General features: G+C 40.2%; 1 protein-coding gene across 1 annotated transcript in view; it reads left to right on the top strand.

Annotated features, from left to right (window-relative positions):
- The first annotated feature begins 482 nt into the window (after nt 1-482).
- Nucleotides 483-23147, top strand: part of tcea2 (transcription elongation factor A (SII), 2) — a 62115-nt gene continuing 39450 nt past the window's right edge. The window contains exons 1-3 of the mRNA XM_072241486.1: nt 483-709; nt 3563-3625; nt 11232-11337. Of these exons, the coding sequence (XP_072097587.1) occupies nt 641-709; nt 3563-3625; nt 11232-11337 (238 nt within the window). The 5' untranslated portion in view covers nt 483-640. The remainder of the gene's footprint in view (nt 710-3562; nt 3626-11231; nt 11338-23147) is intronic.

Here is a 23147-nt window from a genome sequence, read left to right as displayed (position 1 = left end):
AGATTCTGCTTTCTCTGGCCGACAGAGCATAGGTGTTCAGCCAAACGATCTCCCAGTCTGCTTCGGGTCTCGCCAATGTATAGAAGGCCACATCGGGAGCACCAGATGCAGTATATCACCCCAGCATCGTGTTTGTATATATAAATTATCTGCGTTTTGCTATAGCATATACTTTGTTAGTAGCTAGGCTTTCACATGCACTGTTTTTAAACAACAATGAACTATGAATGATATTTCCGCCAGAACACGAGAAATGTGAGTGGACTGAAGACGTGAAAAGAATTATACCCAAATTAAGGCGAGATACCACGAAACCCGCAGCTCTAAAACCCTTTCACCTAGAAACTTCCATGGAGCGGAAACGCCGCGGTGTGTTTCGGGAGTTGTAGTCAGCTTGCATGGAATGACGATTGGATCGGCATCCGGGTCTGGATTGGACTGTAACTCCCAGCACCGACTGCGACAAAGTGCGGGGCTCCCTGAATGGCTGGAGTCAGCGCCATATCTAAGAGACGAGGCTGAGCGAAGGGAGGGAGTTTGGTTTTTTTGGTACTGATGTGAACGGCCATTGTTCGCGTTCTTTCTTTAACCATCCGAGGCATTTTTATTTTTTGTTAAAAGAAAGAAAAATCACTAAATAATGGGGAAGTTGGAGGAAATAGTACGTATCGCCAAGAAGATGGATAAAATGGTCTCTAAGAAAAACACGGTGGGTAGTGTCCCGACGGTGATGCAGGGCTGCCCACTCCCGAGTTCCGGTGATGATTTTGCTTTGCTGCGGGGAGCTGGCAGCAAAGGTGTAGACAGGAAGATATAGAGATTAATCGAACCACTAACTCTACGGAAGGCTGATTTAATGAAACATTCATATTAACTTTGTTGGCAGTGAGGAGTGAGATTTGCCGAGCCACGGTTACCGTGTTAGCAATGCAAATAAACCTCAGATTGGAATGCTTCTAAGACTGAGTTTTATGCGTCCGCCGCTGCATTAAATTTATATAGCTCTGAGTGTTCAAAGCTTTGGAAACGAAATATTCATATCTATTCTCAATTTATAATTTTCGTCTTGTTCGTTAAACTCACTGACAAAGATGAAGACTGTATAGAAAATATTGCATGTACAACCTAAAATACTGCATTTATAACCTACAATGGTAGAAGTTATAGTTTAGAAGCCTCGGGGCTTCTGTCGTTTTTCCATTTTCATTCCAAAATTACATAATTTGACTTTCCTCCTTTTATGAAGCAACTCAGCTATATTTGTTCAATCATTAAAGACGAATTATGCAGATTTTTTCTTAATTTTAATTAATAAAAACCCTTCTGTTTAGATGTTCTGTAACCTGTTGGTTTATGGAGCATTAGATGAAATAATGAAATGTATCTGAGTCCAGCTGTGATACTCTGATACAATACCTTAGATTACCTTGAGGACGGGTGAATGTAAATAAAAACTTAAAACAAATTAAAATCATAAAAACTAAAAAGCTAAGATGCTGGAAATTTTAAAAAGAACCAGAAAATATTGGAAATATTCATTGGAAATACTCATCTGTGTCTGGCTGCATCTCTGAGAGGAGATGTGGAGTTGTGTTTCAGGTCAAAAAAACTTACTGAGAAGTAGGAAGGAGAAACCAATCCTATTAAGCTGCAGGAAGTGTAGGGAGGGGAGGGTGATGTTTCTGTTAAGGTAAACTTGACACCTTGGTGATGAGGTGTAAACAAAGTTATCTGATCATTGAGAGAAATAAAGGCAAAATACAGAGTAGGAAGACAACAAAATCAAGGTACATGAAATCGTAGATTTTAATATTGAGTCCAGCAGGCAACATAGTGTCCAGACAAAAGATGAGGCGTTTGCAAGTTTGCATTATGTGGCATTGTACAATGCAAGAGACTACAGACACAATGTTTCTTCCCACCTTGACTGTATTCTTTCTCCTCTGGTCCTGTTCTGTCTCACTTACCCCTCAACAATGATGTAGTAAGGTGAACAACTGGAGTGCCACATGGGTGGCCATAAGTATGGATATGTACAGACTATAAGGGAAAGTATGTAAAGGATGGAAAGTTATTGAATGGTTTATTGTATATAATTTATTTTTGAATAAAGTGTATTTTGAAGTAAAAAAGAACTTAACTCCATGACATTTTGATGCCCTCTGCCACTTCGACTGTTTAGAATTTGCTGGTCCCAATAGGCTTATCTTTACCATGAATGTAAAGTCCCTTGTATGTATATACACATTAGGTTGATCTGGGGCTATTCTTCCTTGAGCAATGCCCAACTGTTTCCTGTCCACTAAAGCACTCATCCACATGTCTGAACTTGTTTTTACATTGAACTATTTCTCCTTCAACAGCTCTCACTTTATTCAGATTAAAGGAGTAGTATGACCTCAATCTATGCCTGTCTTTTTGTGGAATGTGTCAGTTTCCTTCATTCTCCTGGACATGCTGTATCTTTTGTCACTTTTTACAAAGCTGTGACCACATATCTAATTTGCTTCTACTTTTGGCTCCTTTTCTGCGCTAGACCTCTATTACCTGGTCCACGAAGGTGATGCAACGTTGTCCTTTCACCTCTTCCCTCCCACTATCCAGGAACCTGTACAATTTTTCTAGGTGACATAGCAATTGTGTATAGCATTAGTGTGGTCTGTGCATTAGAGATCCAAATGCATATTGGGTGACTACAGAGTGCTTCATTTGGTGCACAAGGATGACCCCATGTTCCTCCTGCCTGTCACTTTAATTCTCCATCCTGCTGCCACTCTGACATATCATTTGCCTCCTGCAGTGTTATAGTGTGGTCAATGCAACTTAAGGAACAGCATCTCATGCTTTGGGCACATTACACCTTTCTCCCTTTGATATTGAATTATACAATTTATGGTAACTTGATTTCTATCCACATCAGTCACCCATTGGAGATAGTGGCTCAGCTTCTCCCCCCCCCCCGCCCTTTTTTTTACTGTAAGTGGCTTACATGTTCCATCTAACTTGCTGAGGATGATTTTCTACTCTGCATTTCCCAACTCCCATTATTTTTAATGTTCTTATTCACAAACTTTGGTTATTGACCTGATAACATTGTTTTTAGTTTATCATCCAGGTTTTATTCCATCGGGATCATACCCCTCCCCCCACTGTCATTGCAGCTTTTCTCCAGACAAAGAAGTCTTCAACCTGAAAGTTTAATTCTGTTTCCCACTGATGCATCTTGTAAATAATCTTTGAGTGACTATTAACAGATAGAAGTGTTTGTTTTTTTTAAAATACTTTGCAGGTCTGGGTTTTACTGCTTAGACTTAACTACTTGCATTATAATCACACTGCTAAGAGCTGAGAGCATACGCATTTCTCCAAGCAAGTGCAGACTGAATGCCATCTTTTTGTGTCATTTTTTTGATTTATTAGTAGTATTTGTATTATTTATTTTTTATTTTCTGATTGATTGTAACATTCCATAATTTATAGGAAAATTATTTCTCTAAGCAAAGTGCATGAATGCAAAATATTTTGATTTGAAATATAATTGCTCTGCATTTCTATTCTGCAGAATGGTGCTATCGATTTATTGAAGGAGCTTAAAAGCATACCAATGACACTGGACCTTTTGCAGGTAAATATTAAATATTAAAATAAATTCTAGGGGTCAGCCATTTTAGACTCAAGTCTATTTCACCATTCAACAAAAAAATCTCAGCTGATTTTTTTTTTTTTACCTTGAGTACCATTTTCTTATTGTCCTTCGTTCCCTGTTTATTCTGTGGTGCACTTCTGCCTCTTGCCCCTTGTTTTCTGGATTCAACTCTGTTATTGTTTCTGTAGTTCTCTGGAATCTCCAAAATTATCTTTTTAATAATGGTATAGAATGAATCCTAATCTTGACCAGTCATATTCACACTGTTAACAGAAATCTTTGAAATGGCACTGGTTAAGTGAGTACAGACCAGATCATATCCTGACCAGTAGCTTGATGTGTTTGTTTTGTCCTACTCCAGGTTAGTGCAGCCAGAGTTACCTTGTGCCCCCTGAGTTAATTTTGCTGAAGTTTAAAGTGCAGATAAGAGCTAAGGAACAGGTAGAACTGCAGTGCAGAGTGAAATTTGGTTCCATATACTTTGCAAGGGTCCATGTCCCAGTATATTCCTAGCAGCTGCATAAAAGAGGACTCTGATATACAGGCTGATCCCATACTGTATTGCTGGAAGGTCATCAATTTGCCCTTTGGTTTGCCTGAAACTTGTTGATCTTCTAGCAGAGTGGGATGTCTGTCAGGGAATACTGCAGACTGGCTTACTCCAGCTTATGTACCGAGGTATAAGACCATAAGACATAGGAGCAGAATTAAGCCTTTCAGTCCATCGAGTCTGCTTTGCCATTCCATCATAGCTGATCCTGGATCCCACTCAATGCCACGCACCTGCATAACCTTTCATGCCCTGACCAATCAGGAAACTATCATTGATGCACTGAAGCTGGGTGTAATCAGCATTAAGGCTTTATGGAGAAGCACCACAGTATAGTCTCTTTCCGCTACAGTGCATGGAGGGGCAGGAATTGGATGGGAATCTCCCTCAAACAATAAAAGCAGTATTACCTCAGCGGGCCACGTAATGCCAATTTTTTTATTTGTATATGCTGTGTTTGTATTTGTCTTCCTCCTTTAAAATTTACATTATGTACAGTAAAATACTGACCAAAATTGTGTATTTTTTTGTACTTGTATATATTTTCATCATTTCATAAAATTGTTGGTCTTCCAGCATAGTGAGATGTTTTGTAAAGGAATGCTGCAGACTGGCTCAGGGGTGCACTGAAACCGAGTGTGATCACCATTAAGCCTGTGTGGAGAAATACCACAGTATCTCATTGTTTTGAGCTGGTGGACTGGGTCATGTTCAAGGACCCATCTGTAGATCTGAATGAATACACCATGGTTGTCATGAACTTTATTGAAACAGTTGTAGGTGAGTGTGTCCCCACAAAAACATTCATTCTTCCCTATCCAGTAGCCCTGGATGAACCATGAAATCTGCAACCTCCTGAAGGCCAGATCAGAGGCATTTTAAGTCTGGTGACTAAGAAAGTTACAAAAGGACCTGGTACAATCTCCAGAAAGCCGTCTTATGTGCTCGACACTTGTGGCAGGGCTCATATACTATCACCTCTTATAAAGTTACATCAAGTGACATAGGCAACAACAGGGCTTCGCTTCCAGATGAGCTGAATGCCTCCTTTGCTCACTTTGACTGTCAAAACATGGAGGAACCATCAAAAGCACCCACGGCTCCTGCTGATCCTCTGATTTCAGTCTCAGGCCAATGTGCGAGTAGCCTTCAGGAAGGTGAACACACGAAAAGCATCCAACACAAATGGGGTACACGGCCAAGTATGAAAAGCCTATGCTGATCAACTGGCTGGAGCGTTCACTGAGAACTTTAACCTCTTGCTTCAGCAGTCTGAGATATCCACCTGCTTCAACAGGCGTCAGTTATACTGGTGCCTAAAAAGAACATGGTATCCTGCCTCAATGACTGTTGTCCAGAAGTACTTGCATTCAAAGTGCTGAAGCTCCATGACCTAGGTTTCAGTACCTTCTTGTACAATTTCCTCACTTGTCCTCAATTTCCTCACTTGCAGACCACAGTCAGTTTGGATTGGGAAGAACGTCTTCATGATTTCCATCAACACAGGTGCACCACAAGGCTGTGTGCTTAGCCCCCTGCTCTACTTGCTTTACACTTACGACCGTGTGGCTAAGTGCTGCTCCCCCAATGCCACATTCAAGTTTGTTGATGATACCACTGTCGTAGGCAGAATCAAATGTGATGAATCAGCATATAGGAGGGAGATTGAAAACCCAGCTGAGTGGTGACATAACAGCATCCTCTTACTTAATGTCAGCAAGACCAAAGAGCCGATTATTGACTTGAGGAAATCAGAAGTCCATGAGCCAGTCCCCTTCAGAGGATCAGCAACTTTAAATTCCTCACTATCATTTCAGAGGACCTGTCCTGGGCCCAGCACGTAAGTGCAATTATGAAGAAAGCACAGTAGCGCCTCTACTTCCTGAGGAATTTGTGAAGATTTGGCATAACTTTTAGAAACATAGAAAACCTACAGCACAATATACGTCCTTCGGCCCACAAAGCTGTGCCGAGCATGTCCTTACCTGAGAAATTACCTAGGATTACCCATAGCCCTGTATTTTTCTGAGCTCCATATACCTGCCCAGGAGTCTCTTGAAAGACCCTATCATATCTGCCTCCACCACCGTCGCCGGCAGCCCATTCCATGCACGCACCATTTTCTGTGTAAAAATAACTTGCCCCTGATAACCCCTCTGTACCTACTTCCAAGCACCTTAAAACTGTGCCCTCTCGTGCTAGCCATTTCAGCCCTAGGAAAAATCCTTTGACTATTCACTCGATCAATGCCTCTCGTCATCTTATACATCTCTATCAGGTCCCCTCTCATCCTCTGTCGCTCCAAGGAAAAAAGGCCAAGTTCATTCAACCTATTCTCATAAGGCATGCTCCCCAATCCCAGCAACATCCTTGAAAATCTCCTCTGCACCCTTTCTATGGTTTCCACATCCTATAGTGAGGCGACCAGAACTGAGCACGGTACTCCAAGTGGGGTCTTTTTTTATCATGTGTCTCCAAGTAACCTGAGACCTCATCCTTAATAATCGACACCAACATCTACCCAACCAGAGGTCAGACTAACTGGCCTTTTGTTTCCTTTCTTCTGCCTCTCCCTTGAAGAGTGGAGTGACATTTGCAATTTTGTAATCTTCCGGAACCATTACAGAATCTAGTGATTCTATAAAGATAATTACTAATGCTTCAACAATATCTTTAGCCACCTTTCTCAGAACCATCTGGTCCGGGTGACTTACCTACCTTCAGACCTTTCAGTTTCTGAAGAACCTTCTCTCTATTGATGGTAGCTTCACAAACTTCATGACCCCTGACACGTGGAACTTCCACCATTCTGCTAGTGTCTTCTACAATGAAGACTGATGCAAAATACTTATTTAGTTTGTCTGCAATTTCCTTGTCCCCCATTACAACCTCTTGAGCATTGTTTTCCAGTGGTTCGATATCCACTCTTGCCTATCTTTTACACTTCATGTATCTGAAGAAATTTTTGGTATCCTCTTTAATATTATTGACTAGCTTACATTCATATTGCATCTTTACCTGAATGACTATTTTAGTTCCCTTCTGTTTTAAAAGCTTCCCAATCCTCTAACTTCCCACTAATTTTTGCCCTTCTATATGCCCTCTCTTTGGCTTTTATTTTGGCCATGGTTGTGTAATCTTTTAGAATACTACATTTTTCCTCTTTGGGATGTATATATTCTGTGCCTTTGAAAATGCTTCCAGAAATCCCAGCTGTTGCTGCTCTGCTGTCATCCCTGCCAGCTAGCCGGCTCCTCTCTCATCCTTCTGTAATTCCCTTCACTCCTATTTAATACTAATAAATCTGACTAGCTTCTCCTTTTTAAATTTTAGGGTGAATTTGATCATATTATGATCACTTTCCCCTAAGGTTTCTTTTAACTTGAGTTCTGTAAATCAATTCTGGTTCATTGCACAACACGCTATCCAGAATAGCTGTTCTCCTAGTGGGCTCAACTACAAGCTGCTCTTAAAAGCCATCTTGTAGGCACTCTAGAAATTTCCCCTCTTGGAATCCAGTACCAATGTGATTTTCCCAATGTACCTGCATGTATTTTCTATCTCCCGTTGTAATTTGTAGACCACAGCCTTGCTACTGTATACAACTCCCATCAAGGTCTTTTTACCCTTGCAGTTCCTCAGCTGTATCCACAATGATTCAACACCTTCTAACCTATGTCACCTCTTTCTAATGATTTGATTTCATTTTTGTTTTATCAACAGAGCAATGCTGTCCCCGCTACCTTCCTGCCTGTCCTTTTGATACAATGTGTATCCTTGAACATGAAGCTCCCAAGTATTAATCTTCTTTCAGCCATGATTTAGTGATGCCTACAACATTATACATACCAAACTGCAACTGTGCTACAATTCATCTACCTTATTCTGTGTACTGCATGCATTCAAATATAACACCTTCAGTCCTGTATTCATCTTTTTCGATTTTGTCCACCTTTTATGTTGCAGTTAATCCTGTTGACTGCAATATTTCTCTATCAACAGCCTCTCCTAACTACACATTGCCTCTGTAAACCAGCTACCTCATCTTCAGCACTATCACCTGCCTTTCCTACAATACTACTTGCATTGAAATATATGCAGTTCAGAACACTAGTCGCTCCATGCTCAACCTTTTGATTCCTAAATTTGATGTCCTATTAACATTTGCCTCCTCATTTGTCTGACACCTCTGGTTCCCATCCCTCTGCAACTCTAGTATAAACCCCACTGTGCAGCATTAACACCTTCCCGCTAGGATATTAGTTCCCCCTCTAGTTCGGGGACAAATCATTCCTTATGTACAGGCCCTGCCTTCCTTGAAAGAGATGATCTAAATATCTTATTCCTTCCCTCTTACACCAATTCCTTAGCCGCATATTAAACTGTATAATCTTCCTAGTTCTGGCCTCATAGCAAGTGGCACGGGTAGCAATCCTGAGATTATAACCTTGGAGATCCGGCCCTTTAACTTACCACTAACTTCGTCACTCGTCCTACCCACATCATGGGTACCTACACGGACCATGGCCTCTGGCTGTTCAGCCTCCAGTTTGGGTCTGCTGAGGACTTGATCCAAGATGTCCTAAGCCTGGCACCCAGGAGACACCGTACCATCCAGGAATCTCTTTCTTGTCAAGAATCTCATTCCTGGCTTTTACTCTAACTAATGAATCCCCTATCACCACAACGTATTATTTCTCTTCTTTCTGCCACCAACCCCCCCCCCCCAACCTTTCCCTTCTAAGTCATAGAGCCAGACTCAGTGCCAGAGATCTGACCATGTGACTTTCCTCTGTTAGGTCAAACCTCCCCAACAGTATCGAAAGTGCTATACCTGTTGTTGAGGGGATGGCCACAGGGGTAATCTGCACTGGCTCCTAAAACCTTTTCCCTTCCTCACTGTCACCCAGTTTCCTGGGTCCTGCACTTTGGGTGTAACTATCTAGCACCCCTTCAACTTCCTGAATGATCAACTTAACCAGCTTCCCACTGGTCATAGCTCTATTGTGTCGTAGCAGCAACCCAATGTTTATCCACTTCCAGCTCCATCTACTTAATGTGGAGTGTTAGAAGCTGCAGCTGGATGCACTTCTCGCAGTTGTAGTCAGGGACACTGGAGGTCTTGCCTTCCCACATCCTGCAAGAGGAGCGTTCCACTATCCTGCCTGACATTTCTACTCTCCTAGATCAGATATAAAGAAGGGAAGGGGGAAAAAAATTAACCTGGAGCTTTACTTCTTTTTTCTTTCTCTGACTGAAGCCTCAAAGAGCTAAACCCTCAAGATCACCACTCTGACTTTGTCCACAGCAACAACCATTATGATAACAGCAGCTGTGCTTGCCCCTGCCTTTTAATTTGCTCTTGCTAATCAATCCCAAAAATGGATTGGTCGCTGGTCAAAGCTCTATTGCGCAGCAGCAGTGACCTGCTGCTTACTTTTCTACTCTGGCAGTGGACCCGAGTGAAATTCCCTCTCAAAACTTCCGATGTCCAAATTGGTCACTGGTCAAAGCTCTAAAGCCCTCCCCACCATCTATGCTAAGTATTATCACAGGAATTCGGCATCCATCATCAGGGACCCCCACCACCTCAGGCATGTTTTCATCTTGCTCCTGCCATTTGGAAGAAGGTACAGGAGCTTCAGGACTCTCACCATCTGTTTCAGGAACTGTTACTACCCCTGAACCGTCAGGCTCTTAAACCAGAAGCGATAACTTCACTTTGCCCCATCATTGAAATTTTCCCACAACCTATGGACTCGCTTTCAAGGACTTAATATTTATTGCTTATTTATTTAGTATTTTTATTTCTTTCTTTTTGTACTTGCACAGTTTATTGTCTTTTGCACACTGCTTGTCCACCCCGTTAGTGCGTTCTTTCGTTGATTCTATTAACGGTTATTGGATCTCTTGAGTATGCTTGCAAGAAAACGAACTTCATGGTCATGTATATGGGACATGTATGTACTTCGATAATACATTTACTTTGAACTTTGCAGACTATTTTTGACATGCTAATAAAGGGCTGAGGATATGTCTACATGCTCTGGGCTCTGGAGATATCTTCTGAAAGATCTTGGAATGCTTAACGTTTTCTAAGTTTCTCTCTCTCCCATGTCATATTCAGACATGCATCATGTTTCCTTCCTTGTCTTTCATCTTGCATTTAAAAGAGATTGCAAAGAAGAGCCTAGTCCCAAATAAGATAAATGAAAGTAATCTGCTTTTCAAACCTGATGTAGTTAAATTGTGAATATTTGTTTCAAATTGTAAACTCTCTACAGAACTGCACAATTCAACAAAAAAAATTTTGTTCCATTCTCAGTGTAGAACCTCATTTTATTTCATATTTCATGCCATACTTTCCATACCATAAAATTCATGAAATGTTTCAATCACGGAACTATATAGCACCACCTCAAAGGCCAGTATTATCAATTTTTCAGTATGGGCCTAATATCTCATGTAATATTCCAAGTAAGCCGGTCTCATTCAACTGAACTTCTTGCATTTTTTTGCACACTTGCAGTAATTTACCATTTCCCTTCTCAATTGCTTGCATATTATCAAGGATAGCCATTCTTGTTTCTGATCTTATTCCATCCATTTCCCTTTTGCCATTTATAGAGTGTGTTCATCTTCGTTGCTTTCTTAACTATGTAACTATGTGTTATCTGTAAACTTCCAACACATTGTATGTCAATTTTGTTCCAAGTCATAATGTAGATTATAGTTAACTGAGATGCATCTCTGATTACTTTTGCACTATACATAGCTACCTACCAATCTAACAATTTCCCAGATTAATCCAGTCCTACCATTTCTTTTCCTAGGGCAATACAAGATGTTTTTCCAAAATAAAAATGATATTTATCCCTGTAAAGAACAGAACGGTTTACATAATCTAAAAACCAAGATTGTAGCCTAGCTGGTTGCTGGAGGAGTTTACAGCTAAAATGGTTTTGAAAATGGCAGTTTCATTAATCAAGTTGTTTTTTTAATTTGATATTGACTAATGTCACCTCATCCTTATAGTCCACACGGGTTGGAATGTCTGTGAATGCTGTTAGAAAACAAAGCACAGATGAAGAAGTCACAACACTTGCCAAGTCACTTATCAAGTCATGGAAGAAGCTATTAGGTAATGTTGAGTGTTCTGATTAAAAATAGTATGCTCTAACTGTATACATTTCAACCACTAAAGATAATGAAGCATTTTGGCTATATGCAGTAGACAAACCAGATGGAATATTTTTGGAATTGGTGCATGAATAAATGGTAGTAAAATGTCACAGGAATTCAATTTGCTGTAAAATTCTTATCTTGGGCAAATTAAAATCAAGAATATTTTAAAATAATTAGATAGTTCTGGCTTGATGACCATAATATATAAGTAATGAATTGGGCATGATAACAACTTTAACATCTTTAGACACTTAATCTATTGTCTATTTGAGACCTGTGATGTCATTTACCTTTGTCCTGTGATAGCCACTGTGTGTATTTTTTGTACTGCCATTCTATTTTGATTCTTCTAAAAACTTGATAGAGGACTTACTGTACTTAATATTGAATTTATGTACTTAGTGTAAATTTAGCATTTAATTTATGCTTTATTTGTTTTAATCAGGACAGATTCTCTGCACTTGTTGCCCCAGTGATTTATGTTATTAAACCACTCTAGTTGTGCTTCATTGTACTATTTTAAGTGTTCTTTGTTTTTGTTGAGTACAATTTTGTTAACATTGTTCCAAATATCAAATTACCTGTCCGTATATTAATTTCCAATATTTGGTTCTATGTTCTAAAGATTTTTAGCAATTCATCTACTGTGTTCAAGTCTTTCTATTGCTTTTTGTTTTACCTTTACTGATGCATTTTATTAAGATTTGAGCTTAAATGAGTTTATCTGTACCTTCTGACAGATTGTATTTTTTTTTTAATCCCTGTTATTTTGGGGAAAAAATTCAGTGAATGCTGAATTAATGGGTGCAAAAATTGGATTACTTCTGAAATTATATAGCAAGTGTACCACCTTTAAAGCAATAAGTTAAATTATACAATATATTGTGTAACCAATTCTAATCTTGACCTCTGGATTCTGAGTTTGCTGATTTTATTAATGATGCATTGATTAATTTCAGTATTTCTAGTTTAAGTAGGGGATAATTTGCCCAGGGCTCCTATTCCTATTAGCTAAACGTTTTATTTTCTGCTGGAAAATTTGTGGTGAATATTTGGCATGGAGAGAATCAGTTTGGCTGTGATGTCCTTAGTTTAACAGCTTTCAATCTCCAGTCAGTCTCCACGCAAACGGTGAATACGTGGGTAAAGCTTTGGCAACTTGCTTATACCTCAGCAAAAGTTGATGGTCTTCAAGTAGGATGAGTGTCAAGTAAATCTCAAGGGTGTGAGATTACTATTAAAGATTTGCACTGCATGCTTCGTAATAGTTGGATCCATTTTTTTTTTGTTGTTTTGTTTTATTTTGTGGGAAGGCATGAAGTTTCCTTGGGCTGATTTCTGACATTGTCGAACTACAGCAGCTGTGTGATGCTTATCATGGATAGAGCTGGTGAGGCAAACCTTGCTTCCAAAAATGGCGTCTTGAAAATCTCCAGACCATTCCCAGTGGCAGTCATCAGCAAACTCAGGTGAAATGTTAAAATAAAGCGCTTGCATCATTTTTAAAGCACCACTCGATTGAAGAGGTGCAGAAGAGCTGGTCAAATCTGCTAAAGATTGTTGAAAATATGTTGTTTAAGTGTTTGTGAATTGCAGTTAATTTTTAAATTAACTCTAAATATATTGAATTAACTATAATATTTAAATGTAAGGATGGATAGACTTGTTTGCTCAAGTTTGGCATATTTTACAATTGATTGTTTTGGGTTTTCCAATGCCTTTCTTATACAACTTGTTTGATTAAACCAAACCAATGCAAATATTGTTTCTGCAGTAGATGCCACGTACTATGTTGGATTAAATGCAAATGGCTTATGCTCTTAGATATTGATGCTCTTACTCAACTCCTGTTCCTTTGGAGTTAAGAACTTGCCAGTTTCTGAGATTACTGATTTTCTAGATAATGGGATAAGTTAATCGTGCTGTTTTCTAAATCAGCTATTGGACCAGGTTTTGACATCTGGTGCTGTACGTGTGGAGTTTGCATATTCTCCTTTTAGTACAAGAGTTCCCAGTGTCCATTCTCATTGATTTTCACACCCCCAAAGGTGTGTTTGGTGGCTAAATAGCCCCATTGGAGAATGGTAGGGGAATTGAGGGTGTGAGAGGAGTTGTGCAGTGAGTTTGAGGATGTGATAAGGAAATGAGTGTAATGGATGTTACTTTTTTTTTGAAAAAAGTGGGCCAAAATGGCATTGTTGTTTAAGATGCAGCAAATTTAGGGAGTTATCAAATGTCAGCAGAGAAGAATTGTCATCAAAGTTATTCCACTCATAATTTGGATAAAACATTCTATTTAATTCTTGATTATGTTTGACAAATGGCTTTCTGTATTTGCAAAGATGCAGTGGAATCTGGTTATGTGAGACACATTGGGACCAATACTTAACTAACTTAAGCCTCATCACTTCTGTTGGTTCTGTTGACTATCATAACATTGCCATTTTGACATGCCTTTTCTATTTCCTGTTGTAATCTATGGTCCATATATGGAGGTCTGTATATAACTGCCATCAGGGTCTTCTTATCCTTGCAGTTTCTCAACCCACAAGGATTCAACATCTTCCGATCCTATGTCACATCTTTCTACTGGTTTGATGCCATTCTTTACCTGCAGAGTCATGTCACCCAACTCTGTCTACCTTCCTATCCCTCTGATACACTGTGTAACCTTGGACATTCAGCTCCCAATTGCAACCATACTTCAGCCACGATTCATTGATGGCCACAACATCATACCTGACATTATTAAATGGTGCAACAAGATCATCCACCTTATTTCTTATACTTCGTGCCTTGAAATATAACACTTTGAGTACTGTACTTCCCTTTTTGATTCTGTATCACTAATGCACTGATACTCGCCCTGCTGGCTGCAATTATGTCCTATCATCTGCCTGTCCAGTCTGGCAGCACACTATCTTTGGTTTTTTACTACCATCTCTCCTATCTGGAGTTCCTTCACTCTGGTTCCCACTCCCCTGCCAAACTAGGTTAAACCCTCCCCAACAGCTCTAACAAACCTGCCTGCGGGAATATTGGTTCCCCTTGGGTTTCGGTGCAACCTGTCACTTTTGAACAGGTCATACTTCCCCTAGAAGAGGTCCCAGTGATCCAAGAGCCTAAAGCCCTGCCCTCTGCACTAGCTTCCCAGCCATGCATTATTCTGCCATATCATCCTGTTGCTACCCTCAACGGTGCATGGCACAGGGAGCAATCCAGAAATTACTACCTAGGAGATCCTGCTTTTCAGCTTTCCACCTCGCTCTCTAAATTCTCTTTTCAGGACCTCTTTGCTTTTCCTTCCTCTGTCATTGGTACCAATATATAGCAAGACATCTGGCTGCTCTCCCTCCCTCTCCAAAATGTGGATGCAATTCGAGTGTCCCTGACCTTGGCACCTGGGAGGCATTGTACCATTCATGTGTCCCCTTTACATACACAGAATCTCCTCTCTGTTCCCCTGACTATCGAGTCCCCTATCACTACCGCCCTCCTCCTCCCACTTTCCCTTCTGCACCACGAACCCATGCACAGTGCCATTAAACTGGTCTCTGTGGCATTCCCTGGGCGGTCATCCCCCACAACAGCATCCAAAACTGTATACTTATTATTGAGGGAATGGCCACAGGGGTGCTCTGTGCTAACTGCCTATTCACATTTCCATTTCTCCTGACAGTCACCTAGCTACTCGCCTCCTGCAACTTAGGGGTGACTACTTCCCTGTAACTCCAATTAATTATCTCCTCACTGTCCCATACAAGCCGAAGGTCATCCAGTTGCTGCTCCAGATTCCTAACAGGGTCTTTAAGGAGCTGTATCCGGATGCACTTCACACAGATGTAGTTCGCTGGGGGACTCTGAGTCTCCCGGGGACTCCCAACATCTGTCATGAAGAGCATACAAAAGCCATTTACTACGGTAGGTACAGTAGGTAGGTACAGGGAACCTTAACAGAAGTTTACCCAGAGCCAACACCTCTTTCGAGCCAAAGCCTCCTTTGCGCCAAAGCTTGACATTCCTACTCTTACCACTGGCCTACCCCCAAGAAAATGACCTTGTCTCTTCTGTACTTTTAAACAAACTGCTTCTGCTGCTGATTGGGCAGTGGGAATGAGCCTGAACGCCTGCGAAACTCTTCCTTTTAAACAGGCGTCACCAACCTGTGAGAAACCTTGTTGCTGTGGTCTGCTCCTGCCACTGATTTGGTCGTCAGAATATGCCATTTTCCAACTCTCCATATATTAAAGTAAGGAGGATAAGCAGAGCGACCGTTGGAGTTAGTGGATATTTTGAGGCTTTAGTGCTTCGAGGCTTCAGTCAGAGAAGGCAGAAAAACTGTAGGTGGAGTTTTTCTTTTCATCCCCATAGTTTGTTGTTTTCTGTCTTTACAGTTGCTCAGTTAGGAATAGTAGTAGTGCCAGGCAATATTGTGAATGCTTCTCTTGTGGGATGTGGGAAGGCAAGGAGATCCCTCGTATCAGAACCTGTGAGAAGTGCATCCAGCTGCAGCTCCTAACACTTTGCATTAAGGCGTTGGAGCTGAATTGAATGATTCCAGATTCCAGATTATTTGGGAGGCTGTTAGAGAGGTAGTTACACCAAAGGTGCAAGACACAGGAAATTGGGTGCCTGTCAGGAAGAGGAAAGGGGTTAAACAGCCAGTGCACAGCACCTATGGCCATCCCTCAACAGCTTTGGATACTGTTGGCAGGCTGACCTAGTAGGAGAAAGTCACAGCAGTCAGGTCACTGGCACTGATCTGGTTCTGTGACTCAGAAGGTACGTGGTGAGCTGTGGTGATACGGAATTAATTACTTTGGGGAATGAGAATCAGATTCCTGGATGGTATGTTGCCATCTGGGATATTTTGGATCAAGTCCTCAGGATTCATAAGTGGGAGGGTCCATATAGGTACCAGTGACATGGGTAGGAAGAATGACGAAGTTCTGCAAAGTGAGTTCGGGGAGTTAGGTGCTAAGTTAAAGCACAGGACTTCCAGGGTTGTGATCTGTAAGGATAATAGAAATTCACTATTGCAGAATTTGTAAATCCCAACCAAAAAAATTGAGGTACAGAATAAAATTCACTCATGGAATTTATATGGGGGAAAAGTAAATTGTTTTCCATGTTTTTTTCTTGACATGTGCACAAAGGCTTGTTATGGTCTTCTGGAAATAAAGCCCTCTGTGTAATGTGGGTGGGGGTGGGGGGTGGGGGGAAGATCACCTTGTAAGCTTTTATGAATGGTATAGTGTGTCAATAAAGATTGTGATGAGTGATTTTAACTTTCCTCATATTGACTGGGACTTCCATACTGTAAAAGGATTAGATAAGATAGAGATTGTCAAGTGTGTTCAGGAAAGTTGCCTTAATCAGTACATAGAAGTCCCAAGTAGAGAGAGTGCAATACTAGATCTTCTATTAGGGAATGAGAGAGGGCGGGTGACAGAAATTTGTGTTGGGGAGCACTTTGCATCTAGTGGTCATAATAGATATTTTATTGATCCCAAAGGAAATTACAGTGTCACAGTAGCATATTAGAAGAGAAGTAAGAAAGAATAAAACAAATTACTTCAAACTCTCTAACGGGGGTGGGGGGTCATCACTTCCCTGGCTATAGGTTGACTCATTATAGAGCCTAATGGCCGAGGGTAAGAACGACCTCATACAGTGCTCTTTGGAGTAGTGCAATTTTCTTAGTCTATTAATAAAAGCGCTCCTCTGTTCAGCCAAGGTTGCATGCAGAGGATGAGAAACATTTTCCAGGTATTTCTGTAGGGTCCTTTATTCTACCGCAACGTCCAGTGTGTCCAGTTTGACTCCCGTAACAGAGCCAACCTCTCTAATCAGTTTATTGAGCCTGTTAGGATCACCCGTGTTGATACGGTTGCCCAGCACACCACTGCATAGAAGGTGCTGTTAGTTTTAAGATAATTATGGAAAAAGATAGGTCTGATCCTTGGGTTGAGATTTTAAATTGGAGAAAGGCCAATTTTGATGGTATCAGTAAGGATCTGGCAAATGTTGATTGGAACAGGCTGTTTTCAAAGGTGCACTTAGTAAGTGGGAGGCCTTCAGACGTGAAATCTTGAGAGTACAAAGCTTCCGTGTGCCTGCCAGAATAAAAGGTAAACATTACAGGTTTAGGAAATCTTGATTTTCAAGAGATGTTGAGGCCTGGGTTTTAAAAGAAAGGAAATGCATTGCAGGTACGACATAGGCAGGCAGAAACAAATGAGGTACTTACAGAGTATAAAAAAAATGCAAGAGAACACTTGAGACAGAAATCTGGAGGGCTAAAGAAAACATGAGGTTGCTTTAGCAGACAAGGTGAAGGAGAATCCTAAGGGATTCTACAGATATGTTAAAAGCAAAAGGAATGCAAGGGACAAAGTTGTTCCTCTGGAAGATCAGAATGGTAATAGATGTGTGGAACCTAAAAACATGGGGAGAGCTTAAATGCATCAGTGTTTACTCAGGAGGTGGACAGAAAGTCTAAAGAATTAAGGCAAAATGGTATTAACTTAATAGATCCTATACAGATTACAGAGGAGGAATTGTTTGCTGTCTTGAGGCAAATTAGAGTGGACAGATCCTCAGAGCCTGAAAAGCTGTTCTCTCAGACCCTGCAGGAGGCAAGTACAGAAATTGCCGGGACCCTAGCAGAAATATTTAAATCAGCCTTAGCGAGAGGTGAGGTGCTGGAGGATTGGAGGTCAGTGCTGTTCAGCTGTTTAAGAAAGCTTTTAAAAAATAAACCAGGAAATTATAGGCCAGTGAGCCTGACATCAGTAGTAGGAAAATTTTTGCAAGGTATTCTTAGGCCACCAGATAAATGAGTATTTGGATGGATGTGGACTGATTAAGGATAGTCAGCATGGCTTTATGCATGGTAGGTCATGTATAACCAATCTTTGAGTTCTTCAAGGAAGTTTCCAGGAAAGTTGATGAAAGTGAGGCAGTGGATGTTGTCTGCGTGGACTTCAGCAAGGCATTTGACAAGGTCCCACTTGGGAGGTTGGTCAAGAAGGTTCACTTGCTTGGCATCAGGATGATGTAGGAAATTAGATTAGACATTGGTTTTGTGGGAGAAACCAGAGTGGTAGTAGATGGTTACCTGTCTGGTGGGAGGCCTGTGACTAGTGGAATGCTGCAAGGATTGCTGCTGGGTCCATTGTTTGTTTGTCATCTATAGCAACGATCTGGATGATAATATGGTTAACTGGATCAGCAAATTTGCAGATAACACCAAGATTTCGGGGTGTAGTGGACAGCAAGGAAGGCTGTCATGGCTTGCAGAGCGATCTGGATCATCTGGAGTAATAGGCTGAAAAATGGCAGATGGAATTTAATGCAGACAAGTGGGAGGTATTGCACTTTGGTCAGACCAACCAGGGTAGATCTTACACGGTGAACAGTAAGGCACTGAGGAGTGCTGGAGAACAAAGGGATCTGGGTATGCAGATCCATAATTCATTGAAAGTGGCGGTACAAGTAGATAGCGTTGTAACGATTGCATTTGACACATTGGCCTTCATAAATCAAAGTACTGAGTACAGGAGATGGGATGTTATTTTGAAGTTGTATAAGATGTTGGTGGGGCCTAATTTGGAGTATTGTGTGCAATTTTGGTTACCTACCTACAGAAAGATGTAAATAAGGCTGACAAAAGTATAGAAAAAATTTACAAGGATGCTGCTGGATCTGGAGGACCGGGGTTATAGAAAAGACTGAACAGGTTAGGACTTTATTCCTTGGAATATTGAGAGGAGTTTTGATAGAAGTATACAACATTATGGGGGGTATAGATAGAGAAAATTCAAGCAGGCTTTTTCCACTGAGGTGTGGGACTACAACTAGAGGTCATGAGTTGAGGGTGAAAGGTGAAAAGTTTAAGGGGAACATTAGGGGAAACTTATTCACTCAAGGTCTTAAGTGTGTCCTACAAGCTGCCAGCACAAGTGGTGCATGCAAGCTTGATTTGAACATTTTGAGAAGTTTGGATAGGTACATGGATGGTAGGGATATGGAGGGCTATGGTCCCCGTGCAAGTCGATGGCAGTAGCCACTTCAAATGGCTCATCGTAGATTTCCGAAAGGCCTGTCTCTGTGCTGTAGTTTTCTATGACTCTTACTCTAATTATTTTCAAAATATTTCATTTATCATAACTTAAAATATAATTAATTATCTTACTTAAGAAAGTGGAAAAAGACGTTTGATTATGATATAGATATCACATGTATCATGGAGTTTTACAAATTTCACTATAAATCAATTAAATAGAAGCTTGATATTAGTGAAATATTTCATGATTTCCTCAAATTTGTTGAGAATACAAATTTCAAGTTGTGGAAAACTGATGTTGAATTAGTTTCTATTTCTATTTAAAATTTCTATTTCTGAGTGAAAACCAAAGATGCTGGAGACATTCAGCAATGAATCTGACCTGCAGCATTTGTAGAAAAACAGTTGACACTTCAGGTGGAAGCCCCTTTTATTGTTATGTTCTGATGAAGGGATCTTCAACATGAAACATTAACTCAGTTTTACACACCAATTTCCAACATCTTTACGTTTGTTTTGGAAATGCAGGTTTTTGATTCTCTTTTTCAATTTAACAAAACAAATTCCCTCATATCATTGCTAATAGAATTTCTATTATTTTTGAACTGGCTCCCTGTGTATGTAGGGTTAATTTGACCTTTTTCTGAAAATTGCTCGTGTTTTTAAGTTGCCGTAGTTTGTTTTCTCTAGCTGCATGCAGTTCAGATTGGTTAAATCTTGCTAATTTTTAGAGAACAAATGGCGATTTGAAAAAAAATATTTTATACATTTCAATGAGCCACATCTGATTTCTGAGTAAGTGTCCTGACTTCATGGCCTTTAATGTATGTTACTTTCCATAAATATTACAGCAATGAAAAGCTAACAATAGTTTGATTTTTAAATTGGCAAAACACTGAGTACTTCAGTTATCATTTTGAACTTGTTAGGTTAGTTTAACAGATAAATCCTCAGATGTGTGAGGATGAAACAAAGTTGGTAAAAGTGATTTGCCATTGCCAGTTACAGGAATCCTAGGAATAAAATTACTGAATTTTGGATTGCTTTATTAAGTGCATTATTCCAAATAAAATGCCAATATAACAGAGATAGTTATGATGTTAAAAGCACCCTTTAATTTTGCTGTGTAATCATTTCAACATTTGTTTTTGTCTCAGTGGGAACAGCATGAAAATTGTTCAGTGATGAAAATGTTGATGTTGTGAGGTGAATGTTGCAGGGAAGGATAAATGAGCTTTGAGTAAATTCTTTGAGTGCCATGACAGTGGTGCGATCTAGTGAGTCCCAAAAAAATTTAGTAGAAGGTCTGATAGGCATCTAGTATGGCTCATGTATCCCATAGTTATCTAGCTACTATATTATAGGTTATTAGGAAATTGTTTTTTAACCAATGTATAGTTGTGATGCCTGCCATTAGTTCATAATATTCATAAGAAAGTGAAGTTTCTGATAGGTAATTTTTACATTAAATTTAGATAATCCTTTATGGCATGAAATCAAATGTATTTGGCCTCTTGTCAGTATAAGATACTATAATTTTACATGTTTTAACATTTTATACCTTTTGATCATCTAAATTAGATTTGTACAGTACTGTGCAAAAGTCTTAGGCAATCTAGATTTTTTGAGATTTTTGTTTTGGACGTTTTTTGTCTTCTGCATTAGTGTGTCAGTGGTAAAGATCAAATGTTAGATTTACAAACATTAGTTTTTGTAAAATTTAAATGTAATTTTTGGATTTCATTAAAGAAAGTAACATATTGAGGAATAGACCACTTTTCAATTAAAAACTTGATTACTTTTTAGGCATATAGCCCAAAGCGTGATTAAACAAAGATAACAAAAGGGATTCGGCCGAAAACGTCGACTGTACTCTTTTCCTTGATGCTGCCTGGCCAGTACTTTGTGTGTGTTGCTCAGATTTCCAGCATCTGCACATTTTCTCTTATTTGTAACAAATGGGATGCTAATTATCATTGACATAATGAGTTGCATGAGTTAAGCTGATTAATTGAAACTAAAACGGGTATAGAAGGAATCAAAGTGGGTAAAGGACAACCAAACTGAAAGGTAAGGGTGTGGCAGATGTGACAGTTTAACCTTCAAATCATCAATTCTTGCACCGTGGCAAGAGTGAGCATAGGAACAAGACATAAAGTGGTCATCCTGCATCAGCAAAGTTAAAAGTTGAAAGTAAAGTTTCCTATTAAGTACATATATGTCACCATATACAGCCCTGAGATTCATTTTCTTGTGGGCATACTCAGTAAACCTGTGGAATAATAACCATTACAGAATCCATGAAAGACTTGGACGTTGAACAGAATGCAGAAGACACTAAACTGTGCAAATACAAAAAGAAAGAAATGATAAATAATAAACAATAAATATCAAACGTGAGATGAGTCCTTGAATATGAGTCCATTGGTTGTGGGAGCATTTCAATGATGGGGCCACGTGATGTGGAGTGAAGTTATCCTCTTTGGTTTAAGAGCCTGATGGTTTAGAGATAGTAACTGTTGCTGAACCTGGCGGTGTGAGTCCTGAGGATCTTGTACCTACTTCCTGATGGCAGCAGCAAAAAGAGAACATGTCCTGGCTGATAGAGGTCCCTAACGATGGATGCTGCTTTCCTGTGGTAGCGTTTCACGTAGATTTGTTCAATGGTTGGGAGAGCTTTACCTGTGATGGACTGGGATGTATCCACTGCATTTTGTAGGATGTTCTGTTCAAGGGCATTGGTGTTCCCATACCAGGCTATGATGCAGCCAGTCAGTAAACTCTCCAATACAGATCTATGGCAGTTTTTAAAGGTTTTAGATGTCATGCCGAATCTTTGTAAATTCCTAAGGAAGTAGAGGCTCTGCCGTGCTTGCTTCCCAAGGTCTCTCCCAAGCAGATATTTCGCAGCAGACAGGGGTTTCAAAATGTGTACTCCAAGCTCTTTTGAAGAAGCACAAAGAAACAGGCAGTGTTGAGGACCAGAAATCCAATGGTTGTCCACGGAAATTGAGTGCAGCAGACAAGAGGTACATCAAATCCCTTCTAAATCTGAAGAAGTCTAGTACTGCTATCGGCTCTTAACTCCCAGAAACTACTGGAACCCAAATACACCCCTCTACAGTCCAGAGATGTCTAGTCAGAATTGGCTTGGAAAAGTTGCCGCCAAAAAGCTAGGGGTGCTGAGTAATGGCAGCAAGTGCACTGGACTGTTGAGTCAAAATTTGAACATTTTGGCTCAAACAGGAGGCAGTTTATCTGTAGAAGAGCTGGAAAGTGCTACATGAATGGGTGTCTGCAGCGAACAGTGAGGCACAGCAAAGGTTCCCTACTGGTTCTGGGCTGCATTTCTGCAAATGGAGTTGGTGATTAATAGAATGCTCAATGCTGAGAAGTACAAGCAGATTCTCAAACCATCCTGCAATCTGATTGGTCCTAACTTAATTCTGCAGCAGGACAATGACCCCAAACACATGGCTATGGTCTTTTTAAAAAAAAATACTATCTTCAGCAAAAAAGTACAAGAGTTCTGCAACAGATGGTTTTGTCTCCACAGAGCCCTGATCTCAACATTATTGGGGCTGTCTGGGATTACCTGGAGAGACAGAAGCAGGTGAGAAAGCTAAAGTCTGTAGAAGAATTGTGGCAAGTTTTCCAAGCAGCATGGAACGAACTACCAGCTGATATTTCTTATAAAA

Source organism: Mobula birostris, chromosome 2 (genome assembly GCF_030028105.1).
Source record: "Mobula birostris isolate sMobBir1 chromosome 2, sMobBir1.hap1, whole genome shotgun sequence".
NCBI classification, from domain to species: Eukaryota; Metazoa; Chordata; class Chondrichthyes; order Myliobatiformes; family Myliobatidae; genus Mobula; species Mobula birostris.
Note: the sequence above shows the minus strand (reverse complement) of the source record. Positions and strands in the feature narration are given on the sequence as shown.